General features: G+C 43.3%; 1 protein-coding gene across 1 annotated transcript in view; it reads right to left on the reverse strand.

Annotated features, from left to right (window-relative positions):
- Positions 1–13,190, reverse strand: part of LOC132086122 (transportin-1-like) — a 157,583-nt gene that overhangs the window by 128,022 nt on the left and 16,371 nt on the right. The window contains exons 2-4 of the mRNA XM_059491581.1: positions 7,217–7,364; positions 6,955–7,068; positions 3,934–4,009 (exon numbers count right to left, since the gene is read on the reverse strand). Of these exons, the coding sequence (XP_059347564.1) occupies positions 3,934–4,009; positions 6,955–7,059 (181 nt within the window). The 5' untranslated portion in view covers positions 7,060–7,068; positions 7,217–7,364. The remainder of the gene's footprint in view (positions 1–3,933; positions 4,010–6,954; positions 7,069–7,216; positions 7,365–13,190) is intronic.

The raw sequence follows: 13,190 nt of genomic DNA on the forward strand, positions 1-13,190 counted from the left end.
TGTTGTTGTACAAACCAGCCTGCTTGGAGTCTGTGCCTCTTTCTTACTCGATAGTGACAGGCTGATACCCCCCACTCCTCAAGGCTTGACCCTTTGCCATTGAGAAGATGCAAAGGCATCTGAAGTGAATGTTTCACTACCTTTGAGAGGAATTTTTCACAGACACCTTGTACAGACTTGTCATGGTTTGATGCTGGCGCAATGCCAGTACCCCCATGAAAATATATTCTCCTTAGCAGAGCAGGCTCAAACTTAGAAACAAAGAAAGAAACACTTTATTAACCTACAACTATAATAAAAGGAACACACACAAAATTCAGAATGAAAAAACTTCCGAAACATTCCTCCCCCCCCCCCCCAGTTTCCACCCAAGCACAGTGAGACAAAATCTTAGATTCTCAGTCAAGTTACCATCCCTCAGATAATCAACTCTCAGTTCATCAAGGAGAGAGGAGTCCCTCTTGTACTATAGGCTTCTCCAGGAAACACAGTTGAAACCTCTTGTGTTTCCATGTCACACATGGCACCACCCAGAGAACATCCATCCATCCATCCATCCATCCATCCATCCATCCATCCATCCATCCATCCATCTTCCTTCCTTCTACAGTGCTCTCACCACCGTTCATGGACCAAAACTGCTTATAGGGTTCCCTTTAAGGTTGCTTTGCCAAGTACCAAAAAAGCAACAGTTTCTCACTTTTGGGACAAAGGTCCCTCCCATTTTCACTCCCCCTGGGTCCGAGGGTCTTGAGAACAGAGATCTTCCCTGAAGACAGAGGGCACCAGCACACCCTCCTCATCTTTCTCTGTTCTCTCCACTCCTGCACTTGGCATCACTGTAGCAGGTCACTCTCCTGCACTGGCAATCACTACAGCAGGTCACTCTCTTGGCTCAAGCCATTGCCTCCCCCTAAATGTAGTCTCTGTGTTACAAGAAATTGGTTCGGTCTATGGCTATGCAAGAAAAGTCCAGCCAAAGGCCACTCCATCATCTCCTCCCACCTAGGATTCTTCCCCATCTTCTTCTGACATCCTTCACTTGCTCAGACCTTCACGACACTTGCCCATTTCCTTCTATTTCATGTCTGTCTCTCTTCTCGTTCAAATCAAGGAGGAGTAGTGTTTCGTAAAGTTTTTACTATCCAAGAAAAGGGTTAAAATAGCAGGCTCTGCCTGCCCAGAACTCCCAGGCAGCCGGGCACCTTCTCGCAGCATGCCCCCCCCCCCTTTCTCCTTCAGCAGTGCTGCCAGCACAAGATATCAAATTTCAAGGTGGCACAAGCACAGGCACAGGCTCTCTCCCTTTCTCTCTATCCCAGAGGAGGGGGGGGGGGAGCTGCCCGATTCCTCTCAGTGCTCCTCCACCCTTCCATCCTGCAGGGGCCTTCACACCCCTTCCCCTCCCCCACCCAACCCGTGTCTGGGCTGTGGAGGCCTGACCTCTTTCACCAATCTGGAACCAAGAGAGAGTTCCCCTGAGAGTTCTCTGCTTTTTAACCCCCTGTGTTCTCAGAGGCATATCCATGTCTTCAGTGGCCACATCAGGTACCAATATTCAAATCTGAGCACTGATTGATTTGACCACAACCTCCCAAAAAACTCACTTCCTTATCAACCTAGGACAAGACTCTTTAGATCTGTGTCCATATGCTATAGCAAATGCGGAGGAAACACGGCTCTCTGAGATTCTCAAGTACTTTGGATTTGTAAATTATGCCTGTAAGAAAGTTACTGTTGTGCTACAGTAAATCCTATATGAATCCCTTGTTAAATTGTTTAAGTTATAAATTAAGTTAAATGCTGTTAAGGTGCTGTCAAGTTTAAGTTAGGATAAGTACTGATAAGTTTAAGAACTGTTAAGGTTAAGTGCTGTTGGCCCTTTAGGCCATATTAGTTTTTATCCTTACCCTTTTTATCCTTTCGTCTGTCCCCCACCCCACCCTGATAATTTTGGATTTATTTCAGTTCGGATTGATTGACTGGATTTTTTTTTTGTTTGCTTTTCCTCTGTGTGCCCTAATCATCTAGTTAGTAGAATGAACCTTGCCAATGAAGGTTGTTGTGCTTTTGCTTTTATTTTAAACCTGTTTTTACTGATACCTTTGCCAGTGATTCTTTAAGCAATATTAAAACACTCATTCAATTCATGACACAGTGGGAGCACTAAATTGGAGAGTACCATTCCTAAGGCATGACGGCTTTATTTGGTGCCCAATGTGCAGCACAAAGGCTTGAGATAACAACAGATCTGACAAGAGAAGGTTGGAAACTAATTTGATCTAACCATTTGATGTATTAGGTGTGGAGCCATTGGTCACAATGTTGCTTGGTCTGTTTATGTGGGTGTGGTGCCGAATCCTGTGTCTGTTCTCATATATGCTCCTTGTGGTGCTTTTTCAGAGCAGGGAGAGGGATCAGGATTGCTTTGTTGCTGTAAGGTAGGATATCAGTTTATGATGTGATAACATCAAGTGCAATGAAGATCAATTGGGATGTGTATTCAGTGTTGCTCTCCTGCCCTGGCCTTGGGTGCTACCTTTGGGAGTCCATTAATAATTGTACCCATCCTCTGGGGGGAACAGGGGAGGATGATTTTCCCCAGACTTTACCACCTTTTCCTCCTTCAGGCCTGTTACATCTATTTTGGGGAATTTTGAATTCCCTTTGGATGTTAAGTAAAGCATGTTCTTGCTGCTAGATCTGCCAGGTCTCCTCAGTGCAGTCCACACCATGTTTAGAGTTAAGAAAAAGGTTTCTAGGGAGGTTATTAAAAGATCTGCCCTGAGTGTAGATAGTCATTACTGATCATTACCAAGGAATTGCCTGAATTTTCCAACTGGGAGAGGCTACACTATGCCATAAACAGTTTGTACAAATGTCCATAAAAATAAGCCAACAGTAAGAAACTACATTATTTTTAGAATTAAGGCTTCAGAATGAAGATTCTACAGACATTATATTTGGACAACTCTAGGATGTGATTATGTGGTTTCAGATAGGGTAGAGTTAATTTATTCTCAGTAGCTGTTACAGTGCTGTCTTTTGGATTTAGAATGAGAATGGTGTTGATAACATGCTGATGTTTTCATTTTTTGCTAACTCATGTTTATCTTAAGTCAAGGAATTTTTTCTTGTCTCGTGTTTTGCAAGTGAGGAGGTTCACAAAAGAAACTGGGAGGGAGCACAGCTGGGACAGGTAACCCAAACTGACCAAAGGGATATTCCACACCACAGAATGTCATGCCCAGTATATAAATTGTTGGGAGTTACCCAGAAGGGTGGTGGATCTGGGTTCAGGAAGGGGGGGTCTGGCATCAGTCAGCAGATGGTGAGCAATTGCATTGTGCATCACTTGTTTCTCCCTTTTTGTTATCATTATTATTATAATTTACCATTATTACTGTATTTTACTTTATTTTCAATTAATAAACTGTTCTTATCTCAACATATAAGTTTTACTTTTGATTCTCCTCCCAGGAGTGTGGGGGAGAGATGGGGATTGAGCAAGCAGCTGCAACAGTAATCTTCTAAATATTTAATAGATTGATTACTAGGGAGATCACAATCACAACTGGATTTAGCAGCATGTTTTATAATGTGTATAGTCATGATTCATCACCATGACATGCAAAGTTATTCCACAGTTTCACTGTAGTCTGATAGAAGTATGATGCTCCCACATTTTTTTTAAGATTTCATTGGAATTTTAGAATGGTATCTCTTTCAAGACTGAAACTACAAGCACCATGTTATCAGTTCTTTTTCCACAAAGATTCCCAAGAGGATAAAAAATTATTCTACATGACTATGGAGATCAACCCACCAGCACACTGAGTATAAAAATCAGTTTCCTTTTTCTTTCAAGCTAAATAAAATCATTTTTTTTAAATAAAAAAATAGAATAAACCAGTCAATATCCCAAGAACTTACCTTCAGACTTCAGCTTTGTAAGAACAAAAATCAGGTAGTTGTTGAAATCTGGATACTGATTGAGTTGTTCTAGTTTCTGAAGAGAAAAACTGTTAAGGAAATTAAAATCTTCACACACAGCATTTATAGCTTTCTGAATACTATGATTAAGTGAGCTATGTACTACTGCATCATTTAAAAATGCTATGACTATAAACTCACAACATACAGGCTATGAACACTTTAAAAACAATTTCTGTGATTTTCATACTGAAGCAGTAGCTCTTTAGTTATGCTGAAATCTGAGAAAAGAATCCAGGAACACAGAAATTCCTGCCCTCCCCAAATCCCCTACATTCCTCTGCACAGTTTTAGATTTCAAAATTTGCACTTAAAAGTCAACAAAACCTAAGGAATCCACTGAGGCACAATCACATAAGACATCATCTTTTTACTCCACAATAAATAAAAGCATTTCAGCATTAAAATACAACTATGATGATTTTTATAAGCTAGTCACTTTAATATTAGTCATATACATTTTTATGATGCTAACTAGCCAGTCTGAGCTTTCAACTGCGAGAAGCTGTTTCATTGTAAATTCCCAGATATTTGTACAAAGAAGTTCAAGTTTATCCATGGTCTCTTTAAAAAAAATGCTGTACACAAAACAATTTTCTAGAGACACCTCTCTGAAAAAGCATCTTACTAGCAATACCAACCTCTTAACTATGTTCTCTGGGGCAACTGCAAAAAGAATTATTATTTTTCTGAACAATTAGACGGTACGTAGCTGTTTTTCTAAAATTTGTTATTACTTTTGCCCCAAATTTCTAAGTATTCTGCCACTGCTTGCCTAGAACAGCATTCTGGCATTCTCCTTGTATCTTGTTCTCACACCCTGGTATTAATTACTAGTATGCTCAACAATATTTTATGTCATAAGCATGCAGTTACCAAATATACTAGATATCATTAGTATGGCAAACAATGAAGACATTTAGCAAAAAAATTATTTTTAGAACTAGTAGGATTATTTGCTTCATAAGCATTTATTTTACTTGCTGTACAGCTAAAGCTCTAAATATTCAAAGTTGCTAAACCCTGACCATACATAATGATGTTGACATTGATGGGCCTTGCACTGATCAATAGCCAGATGCCATTATTTGAAGCAGACCTTTAAAATGCAATTTTACATGAAAGCTAAATTATAATCACTGCTGCTATAATCACTTTTGTATTTGAAATACTAAAGAGCACCTGTTTAAATCTGGGGCATTATCAGAACATATCACCGAAGGGGTATAGGGGACAGACAAAGGTGACACAGAAACTCCATGGTCAGAAGGCATGAAAAGGCACTTTTTATTAGAAATTCACAGTTCTTATATGAAACAATGGTGGACCTAAGACCTGATTGGCCTTTAGGAAGCTTCTCTCACCTATTGGTCAAAAAGGGACAACTCCTTCTTGTAAACATCTTTGACAAACAGAGATTGCCTGCCAGGTGCAGAGATTGAGATAGTAATTATTTTAATTTCTTTCTCTGGTCTTTCTCACAGCTTCTCAGGAAAATCCTGGGAGAGCTGTGTCTCTCTCTGTTCAGAGAATATGTGATTACCACAAGAACACTTAGCAACTTCTGTATAGTATTTTTCATAGGACTCAATACCATCTTAGGAATCTGAAACACGGCTGCAAAAACAAGGTGAAATCGACCTTCACCTTTCAGGTAAGAACAGAAGCCTTCCAAGGTTTGACCACATCTACTAGGAAAAAGCCAAGAAGTCAAGCAAATTTGGCTTCAAGCTAAAGTCCTAACACAACATACATACGTATTCTTACCTACATAAATGTTTTGTTGCCTTTTGTGAAGACCTTCAAGCAAATGCCTTAAATAAAAAGAGATCAAGATGCTAAACTCATATTCTTCATAGGAGGATATCCTTTCAGGACTTCTAGATATTTTAAAGCACCTCTATAGTTAGCTTAAGGAACAGGAGACAGTAGATGAGAGCTTTATTTTTCAAGACTTATGCTTCTACTAGACTTAATGTGAAATTTTCCTTTTTCAGTCTTTGGTCCTTAAAACCTTGCGATTTCATCACTTCTACAGTCAAGAGAGACCTGAGGGGGGAACAAACAACTCCACACCCAAACAACAAACCAAGAATCCACAACACTAATGCAAAATGCACTGCAAAGCTGCACAAGCCACATAGGGTAGATTTCACTCTTCCTGTAAGATGTAAAAAGTGTAACGAACAGTATTTCAGGCTCATGATTCTAGGCAGAAACATCCTCACAACACAGCAAAACACGGTCAGAGCCAGCAGGTCATGGAGAGCGTGCAGTCGGCTCCACCAGGAACGCTCCTCCCACCAGCTCTGGCTTTTGCCGTGAATCCTAACCCTGGATTAGTTTAGGAAGCCCCTGCTCACCCCTGCATTGCTGTAGGGGCGACAGCTACCCCGCGTCCCATCATCAACTCTGCCTGGCGAGCAGAGGACCCCCCCCCCCACCCCCCGCTCCGGCCTTCTCGGTGGGATATGCTGAGAATAAGGGCTAGGTGCTGGCAGCGGCCCAGCATGGAGTAATCTGGAAAGGCAGCAGATACCAAAGCAGCCACAAAGGAGCCAGGGCTTCAAAAAAAAAAAAAAAAAAAAAAAAAAAACCAACAACAACAACACAAACAAACAAAACCAAAAACTCAACAAAAACAAAAACCGAACCTTGGCTCGGGGTTCGCAACAGGTGCCCGGGCTCTCGGCGAGGGAAGGCGGCCCTGCGGCCCCATAGGCCGCCTTAGCGGTTCAAATGCCGCGCCACGGCCACCCGCCCAAGCGGAGGCTCAGCCCACAGAGTTCGCTGTGGCGGCTCGCCGGAAAGGCCCGGCCGCCACCTGCCTACCACAGCACTGGTCTGTGGCCGCGCTGCCCCCTATCCAGAGTCCCCAGCCTCCCTAGCGGTCGCCCGGACGGCCGCAGCCCCGCTCTGCCTGCTCCGCCCGCCCGCGGTGTAGGCCTTGACCAAGGATACTTGTTGAACGGCTCTCTGCGTGGTGGTGTCCGGAGACTGCGATTCCTTGAGCAGCTGCAGGATCTGTAGAAGCCCCTGTTCATCAGGCTTCCACTCATACTCCATCTTGGCTTGCTGAAAAAAAACATCAAACAAGAGAGGAAGAGAGGAAGGGAGGAAGGAAAGAAGGTAGGGGAGAAGCAAGCAAGCACGCTAGCTAGCTAGCTGGCTGGCGGCATGATGCCCGGCCTGCTCTCGCCCGGCCCCACAGGACAGCACTAACCTGCTCCAGTACACGGACTGAGTCACGGCGAATTTGCAATCTCGCTCTAAGAGCTGCCTTGCGTCCTCCTGGGTCCTAGCGCCACGCACGCCCCGCCCGCCAGCGCCGCCGTCAGCCTTTCCCCTGCGCGTTCCACACCGTCAGGAGCCTGGGGGCGACAAAAGGCGAGCCCCTCAATTCTGGGCGGGGGAAAATGGGGTACCTCATCCACAGCCCTTCCCCACCACCACCCGAAACCAGAGAGAACGCTCCGGAAGCCCCAACAAGCAAAGGGTGAAGCAGAGCCTCCGCCCGGCCTCCTCAGGACAGCTGCCGCCACGCACCCGCAATACCTGTCAGAGACCTAGGAGGCTGCAGCCCACGACGAAGTGGGGATGCGAATGCAGACCGAAGAATTAAGAACGTGGTACCTGCTTTGCTGTCTGTGTTACTTCCACATGATTTAGTTTAATGATGGAAAGATTTCATAAATTCTCAATGTCACGTGTAAAGAGGGAATAAGACCAACTACACAAGAAGGGGGGAAAGAAAATACTTTGAATACCTAGTGTATCTTATCCTTAGCGTCAAAATATATCAGAGGAAATTTCAGGTAAAAATTAGCAAATTTTGTGTATATAGAATAGAATAGTTCAGTTGGAAGGGACCTACAATGGTTTTAGGAAAAAAAAACTTCACAGAAAGTGTTGACAAGTATTGGAACAGGCTGCCCAGGGAAGTGGTAGAATCACCATCCCTGGAGGGATTTAAAATACATTTAAAATACATTTGTGTTCTGTACGTATTATATATGTATATATATCTCATACATATGCTACTGGGCAAAATAAGAACATACACTGATTAAAACTGGTCTAAAATATGAAAATCAAAACCAGTAATTACTTATTCTTTTACAATCTTATTTTTAGTCATTGTGTTTGTAATCATCCTGCTAACATTCCCCTTTCAGTGAAAACTTTCTGCTTGCTCTCCTGTGGCACAGTACTCAATATGAGTGTCACACACATGCTGCACATCACAGCCTTAACAATTGTTCAGAGGCACCGAGGACAGGAAACATTAGTGGTTCCTAAGTGTGGCCCTGGTAATGTTGTGTGGTTCCTAATCTCACCTCACCAATGCTTTCAATTAAATCCATATTTAAGTTACAGTCAGCTGTCCAGTCTCATGCACTAAGAAGTGTCCTGGAGACAAGTATCTCTAGGTGCTAAGAAGTCTCCTGGGTGAGTAAAGGCTTACCAGTTAGTAAGAAAGGATGGGCACAAAGGTTTATATGAAATTTTTGTGAGCAGTCCCTCTAGTACAGAAAAGTGTAAAGCAAAGAATCTAGGTTAGCTAGACTCAGTCCATTAAAAATTATGCTTATGTCTCACAACCATATGAGCAGGAGAGTTCTCTGTAGTGATGCTTGCACAGATGGAACAGATGAAAGGCGAGGTCCAGCAAAACAAGGAAGTGCTAATTTGGGTCTCATTACCTTGACTGCTGCCTTGCCAGGCAGGCTGTAGAAATTCAACGATCTTTGACTTTTGGACCCCTATCAAATTTGGTTGAAATTGATTAGAGCTTCAAAAGTTACTATTCAGAAATTATGACACAATAATTACATCTGTCAAATTTTATCAGGAAACCAAGTGCACTTGAGAAAAAGAAGATTAAATATGGAAAACAAGAACCAGAAAGGAAGGTTGAGAGACAGAACAGGAAAAAGCAGGAAGAGATGCAGGCCATGGATCCATACCTAAGAAAAACTGACATAGGTTTTCTTTCCATTAACATGACCAGACTTGCATCTTAATAAGATCTTTTTGCAGTGGAAGAGAAAAAAGCCTACAAATCAGAGTATGAATGTGAGTCTCTACTATTAGTGGGAACATCAAAAAGCTTTAGACAATCATCCTCCAGGGTAGGTTCCTCCTTAGGCTACATACAGGATCCTTTACCACTGGGAGCTACTCAACATATATAGAAATCAAAGCAGGTTCCAGCCAAGATCAGCATGAGGGGGGTGTGGCCAAGACATTCTGTTATTCATTACCACCTTACATCATTGCTAGAGGTAGGCAAAAGGGACTCTCAACTTTTGAGAAGGGCATCCCTTTCAAATAGAACAAAGCATGGTGGGATGGGGAACCAGTCAGCCATTGTTCATTGTCTCAGGGTCTATGGTGAACATTTTTGCATGTGAATCATTCCCTTTTTGCATACTTTAATTATTAACATTGTTGCTGTTACTTTTCAGTTTTTTATCTCATTGTTTTTTCTGGTAAATTGTTCATATCTCAACCTGTGACCTTTGACTTTTGTGCCTCTAATTCTCCTCTCTGGCCACCTGCAGGGGGAAGGGGGGAAGAGGGGAGAGGAAGTCAGCAGCAGTGTGGTTTGGAAAGCCTCAGTGCGAGAACTTAATTGGGGAATACCTTTCCTAAGCCATGACAGCCTTATTTGGTGCCCAATGTGCAGCACAAAGGGTTGAGATAGATTGGGCATTGTAATGGGCTGCCCAGGGAGGTGGCAGTCACCATCCCTGGAGATGTTTAAGAAAAGACTGGATATGGCACTTAGTCCCATGGTCAAGTTGACAAGGTGGTGTTAGGTCATAGGTTGGACCCGATGATCTCAAAGGTCTTTTCCAACTTATTGATTTGTGATTCTGTAAATTATCCTTGGAATAGAGGGTGATGGCTGGGTTTCTGATATAGTGAGGCCTGGCAAACTGACTACATTGGACTACTACCACGAACACTCCAAGGCAAGAGCTACATACCATGGTAGAGGCAACAACTGCCTGGCTGGAAACACACCCTGTAAACCATGCCACTGCTCAAAACATGTGGAGAGCCTGGTTCAAGCATGGCTTAAAGAAAGAGGCCATGAAGGTATACATCAGAGGGAAAAGTAAAAGGTAGTTGTAAAGCATTTCCCAGGCTTGATTCTATAAACAATTAGGCTCTCTCAAGCACCACTTTATAAACAATAAGATTCTCAGACAGTTTTCCCATAACAGGCAAACATTCTGTCCTTGGGCTCTCTGAGAACACTGATCCTGTTTTCAATAGACAAACCACAGGTATTGTAAACAAAAGGAGGGGTTAGAGTTTTCTCTGTAACCTATCATGAGCTTGGATTTTGCAATATGCATGAAGTTAATTAACACTGTTATATAAAGTGGCTGATTGATCAATAAATCGAAGTCAATGCTGACCAACGACAAGGTGGGTTGGCTTCCTTCGCTTTCAACAAAAACACTATCTTAGGCCTTGAGAAACATAATTTGTGATGACATGGTACCCTAGAGAGAATCGAATCAGACAATGGGATTCATTTTCAAAATAACTTTATAAACTCTTAGGCAAAGAAACATGGTATTGAGTGGATATATCCCATCCCTTATCACCCACAAGCCTCTGGAAAGATTGAGAGGTATAATGGATTGTTGAAGACTATGTTAAGAGCATTAAGTAATGGGGCGTGGAAGCACTGGGATACAAATTTAGCAGAAGCCACTTGGCTGGTCAACACTAGGGGATCTGCTAACTGCCCTGGTCCTGCCCAAACAAAACCCCTACACACTGGGAGAAGATAAGGTCCCCATACTATGCATATGGAAGTGGCTGGGGAAGTTGGTGTGGATTTCTACTCCCATGACAAATGGCAAACCCATTTGTGGGATTGTCTTTGCCCAAGGACCAAGGCGTAATTTGCTGGGTAATGCAGAAGGATGGGGAGACCTGGTGTGCCTCAAAGCAATTTAACCTTGGGGGGAAAATAATCTGTGTGAGTTTTATGCTGCAGGAAGTAAAGTAGCAGGGATGACATGAACTGATGAAGAATTAATTTTGTGAGGAGCAAGGAGAATGTGATAACAACCCAAACCGGGCCAGTGCCCAATGATTAATTGTGGTGCTTCTCCTGTCCTGACCACCCATCCTGATGGACTGGAGCCCAAGTCATGGATCTGGAGGGGTGGAAGAAGCCCATGAAAAAGGAAAATAATATCTATCTGTGAAAGGACAGGGGATAGTAGTTAATGAAAATGTACAAACCTCTGTGGAAAATAATATCTATCTGTGAAAGGACAGGGGATAGTAGTTAATGAAAATGTACAAACCTCTGTGTTGGATACAGAGATGGTTTAAGGATGTAGTTTAAGTTGTATGTGTAGGTAAGAAGGGATTCCAGTAATGATAAATAAATACAAAGGATCAGCTAGACCATAAATGTATATATATAAAATTATGTGAGTTCTAAGTATGATGCAAATGCTATGGAATAATGGGTAGAGATTGTATTGAGTCCTGCTGAGCTGGAGCTCACTTGCCCCTAGCAGCCCTCACAAGCTGTGCTTTGCATTAAGAGCTGTAAAGGTGTTGATAACACGCCAGTGGTTTTGGCTACTGCTGAGCAGCACTGGCACAGCATCAGCACTGTCTCTCAGCATTCTCTCCCCATCAAGGGGCTGGGGGTAGGCAAAATCCTGGGTAGGGACACAACTAGACCAGCTGACCCCAACTGACCAAAGGGTATTCCGTACCATATGATGTCAGCTCAGATATAAAAGCTAAGGGAGAGAGGAGGAACTGGGGGGTATTCGTTTATTCGTTATTCTACAACATTTACATTCCAGAGCAACCACTACACATGCTGAAGCCCTGTTTCCTAGGAAGTGTCTGAATATTGCTCGCTAATGGGAAATAGAGAATAAACCTTTTTTTCCCTTTGCTTATGTGCGTGCAAATTTTCACTTCTTTTGCTTTAGTAAACTGCCTTATCTCAACCTTCAAGTTGTTTTCTATCTTATTTTCTCTCCCCTGTCCCACTGGGGAGTAATAGAGCAGCTTGGTGGGCACCTGGCTTCCAGCCAAGGTCAACCCACTAAACTACTAAAGGCCACGTCTTCAAGGGGAGGCTAGTGATGAAGTCTTCTTGCTCCAGCTACAGGAGGCATTGCACTTGCAGGCTCTTGTCCTACTGAGAGACTTCACCCTGACATCTGCTGGGAAATGAGCACGGAGAGCTGTAGGCAATCCAAGAGACTCCTGGAATGCATGGAGGATAACTTCTTGAGCCAGGTAATAGACAACCCTCCCAGATGGGATCCGATACTGGATCTGACGGTCACCAATGTAAGCGAACTAATTGGGGATGTCATGACTGGGGGCAGCCTGGGCTGCAGTGATCATGCACTGGTGGAGTTTGTAGTCCTGAGGGACAAGGGTCACATAAGGAGGAAAGTTAGGCCCCTGCACTTTAGGAAAGCAAATTTACAGCTCTTCAAGGAGAAAGTCAGTAGGATCCCCTGGGAGACTGCCCTCAGAGACAAGGGAGTGGAACAGGGCTACCAGATTTTTAAGGACATCTTCCATGGAGTAAAAGACCTAGTGAACCCCAGGGACAAGAAATCAGGCAAGGAAAGAAGATGCCAGCATGGCTGGTCAAAGAGCAAGAAGTAAATGCACAGGCAGTGGAAGAAGAGACAGGTACAATCAGAAGTGTCTAGGGATGTAGTCCAGTTGTTAAGGGATGTAGTGAGGAAGGCCAAGGCAAACCTGGAGCTGAACTTGGAAAGGGACAAGGCCAGCAAACTGGTAACTACAGACAAGAAGGCTGACATACTCAACTTTTGCCTCAGTCTTCAATGGCAACCTCTCTTCCGACACCTCTCGAGTGCATGGACAGAAAAATGGAAACTGGGGAAGCAAAGTCCCTCCAACTGTAAGTGAAGATCAGGTTCATGTCCACCTGAGGAACCATTACATACATGTCTATGGGATCCAATGAGATGCATCCCAGAGTTCTGAGGGAACTGGCTAATGTAGTTGCCAAGCCACTCTCCATGAAAAGTCATGGCTTCCCATCTGTGCCTGAGAAGATCATGGAACACATCCTCCTAGAAGCTCTGCTAAGGCATATGGAGGACAGGGTGATTCGGAACAGCCAGCACAGCTTCACCAAGGTCAAAACCTCCCTC

Source organism: Ammospiza nelsoni, chromosome W, assembly GCF_027579445.1.
Source record: "Ammospiza nelsoni isolate bAmmNel1 chromosome W, bAmmNel1.pri, whole genome shotgun sequence".
NCBI lineage: Eukaryota > Metazoa > Chordata > Aves > Passeriformes > Passerellidae > Ammospiza > Ammospiza nelsoni.